General features: G+C 41.1%; 1 protein-coding gene across 1 annotated transcript in view; it reads left to right on the forward strand.

Moving 5' to 3' along the window:
* The window catches only part of man2a1 (mannosidase, alpha, class 2A, member 1), a 26743-nt gene that overhangs the window by 13381 nt on the left and 11237 nt on the right, over positions 1-2125 (forward strand). Inside the window, exons 9-10 of the mRNA XM_020622457.1 lie at positions 394-584; positions 838-1035. Coding sequence (XP_020478113.1) covers positions 394-584; positions 838-1035 — 389 coding nt within the window. The remainder of the gene's footprint in view (positions 1-393; positions 585-837; positions 1036-2125) is intronic.

A 2125-nucleotide genomic window follows, 5' to 3' on the forward strand; every position in this document is an offset into this window, starting at 1 on the left:
GGATTCACAGGGTTTTACGCGGGATGCCCTACCGGACGCAACGCTCACTATTTATCCGGGCTTGGGACCGGCACAGAAGTCACTGGCTTACAACCCCTTTGGCTAGATTAGTAAAATTCTAAAAATAAATAAATAAAAAAATTTAAATTCATTTAAATATCAAAGTACAAGGTTGGCTGAAGTAAAATGTGAAATATGTGAAACTGGCCGTTTGTGTACTCATAATTGATGATGCCAGACAGAACAGGCCTGACTGATCAATACAAACATACATATATCAGCACCACGTTACTAAAATATAAGAAACAAATAACTTCAGAAATACAACAAACCAGCCTGTTGGAAGAGTGACTTTAGCTGAACCTTTAAATTCTTCATCTGCTGTGTTTTCAGGCTCGTTTTGGGACGCTGTCTGATTACTTTGAGGCCCTTCATCGACATCTGACTGCAGCAGAAACGACTCTGCCAACGCTTCGTGGAGACTTCTTTACGTACGCTGACCGCGACGACCATTACTGGAGTGGATACTTCACCTCCAGACCATTTTACAAGCGGCTCGACAGAATGCTGGAGGCCACGCTCAGGTGCTGTTCCTATAGACCGTTCATGTAGACAGTACTTGTACTTAAGTACGTTAGCTCTGTTGATAAATACGAGTTGGGTCTGTTCTGTGTTTTTGATGTTCTTTATTTTAATGTATTTATGTAAACACTAGAAATGATTTTGGTATTTATTTCATTACATGTCAACACTTTATTTTTCATTCATCCATGTTTCCTCTGAATGAAGTTTAGCATCTTATTGTAAAGTTGCCATGAGTCTTTTTCTTTCCGACAGAGCGACAGAAATCCTCTTCAGCCTGACACTGGCTGAAATGCGACGTGTCCGTGGTGATGGTCACCTGGTTGCAGATTTTCCTGCACGTAAACACTTCCAGCTTCTGAAGGCAGGAAGGCGGAACCTGGCGCTTTTCCAGCACCATGACGCCATCGCCGGCACCGCCCGCGACCCTGTGGTGGTTGACTACGGCACTAGGTGGTTACTTCTTGTTAACACACTGTTTTAGTTAAAAGTTAGGACATTCGTGTGATTGGCTAAAAGTTGCAAACGCTTGGTAAAAATGCACTAGCGTGTTTTTTGTCTCATTTACTCCCCCATGCTCTCTAAAGGATGACGTCATCACTGGCAAAGGCAACAGGTACCGCCTTGCTTAGTGTATGCAGTTAGCATGTAGCCTTAGCCACCCATCGCACGCATCCATTTAGTGTTAGCATCTAACATTGCCATTGCTCCCATTTAAAAACATCATTAACATTGTATTTTTACAGTATAGATTGTTGGTTATTGTTTTTACTTTTCAAGTTGTAGTTGTGATTTTTTTTTTTAGCACTTTAGTACTTGTGTAAAATCAAAACTAGAAACAGCAGTTTGGGGGAAAAAATAAAAAATATGCCTGATATCTGCAGTTTGAATCAAATCAAACAAGAAATTAAACAAACTAAAAAATAAAAAGAAACAAATCAAGTAACTGAACTAAAAAAATAAGAAGAAATAACATTAAAGAGGCCATGGCATGCTTTTTTGTTTTCTGACTTGCGTATCTACAGTGTTATCATCTTAAACATGACTGAAAGGTCAATAAATGAGGTGTATCTATGTTGTTGTGCTTCTATGCAGAAGCAGCTCAGTTTATACAAGTCTCACAAATTCTTTCTGGTGAGACTTTTTTTCCAACTATGTAAAGTCTTACGCAGTAGTTCAAGGATTTGCCTGAATGGTCATAATATCCAGGCAGTTGCGCACTCATGTGAGCTTGCCCGACATCCACTGGTGCCATTGTAAAAATTGAATTTTTTTGACTGTCTCGCTGTTTTACCTGACCGGGTCTAACCTACAAGCAGCCGGCCTGTGAAGCCCCCGCGGCGGTTAGTGATCAGCTCATCAATGCTGGATTCCCCCGGAGCACAGTACTTGTTTGTCCTGACTGCTTGAGGCCAGTGTGTCTGTAGCATGTGTTGCTGGTTAACCAGTGGATTAACGAACCATGATGTTATTGTCAGTGCTACGCTACCTGTTGGAATTAATTTCACTACTTTGGGACTGTATGTGGTCGTGTGGGGGAAGA

This window comes from Monopterus albus, unplaced genomic scaffold (genome assembly GCF_001952655.1).
Source record: "Monopterus albus unplaced genomic scaffold, M_albus_1.0 scaffold281.1, whole genome shotgun sequence".
Taxonomy (NCBI): Eukaryota; Metazoa; Chordata; class Actinopteri; order Synbranchiformes; family Synbranchidae; genus Monopterus; species Monopterus albus.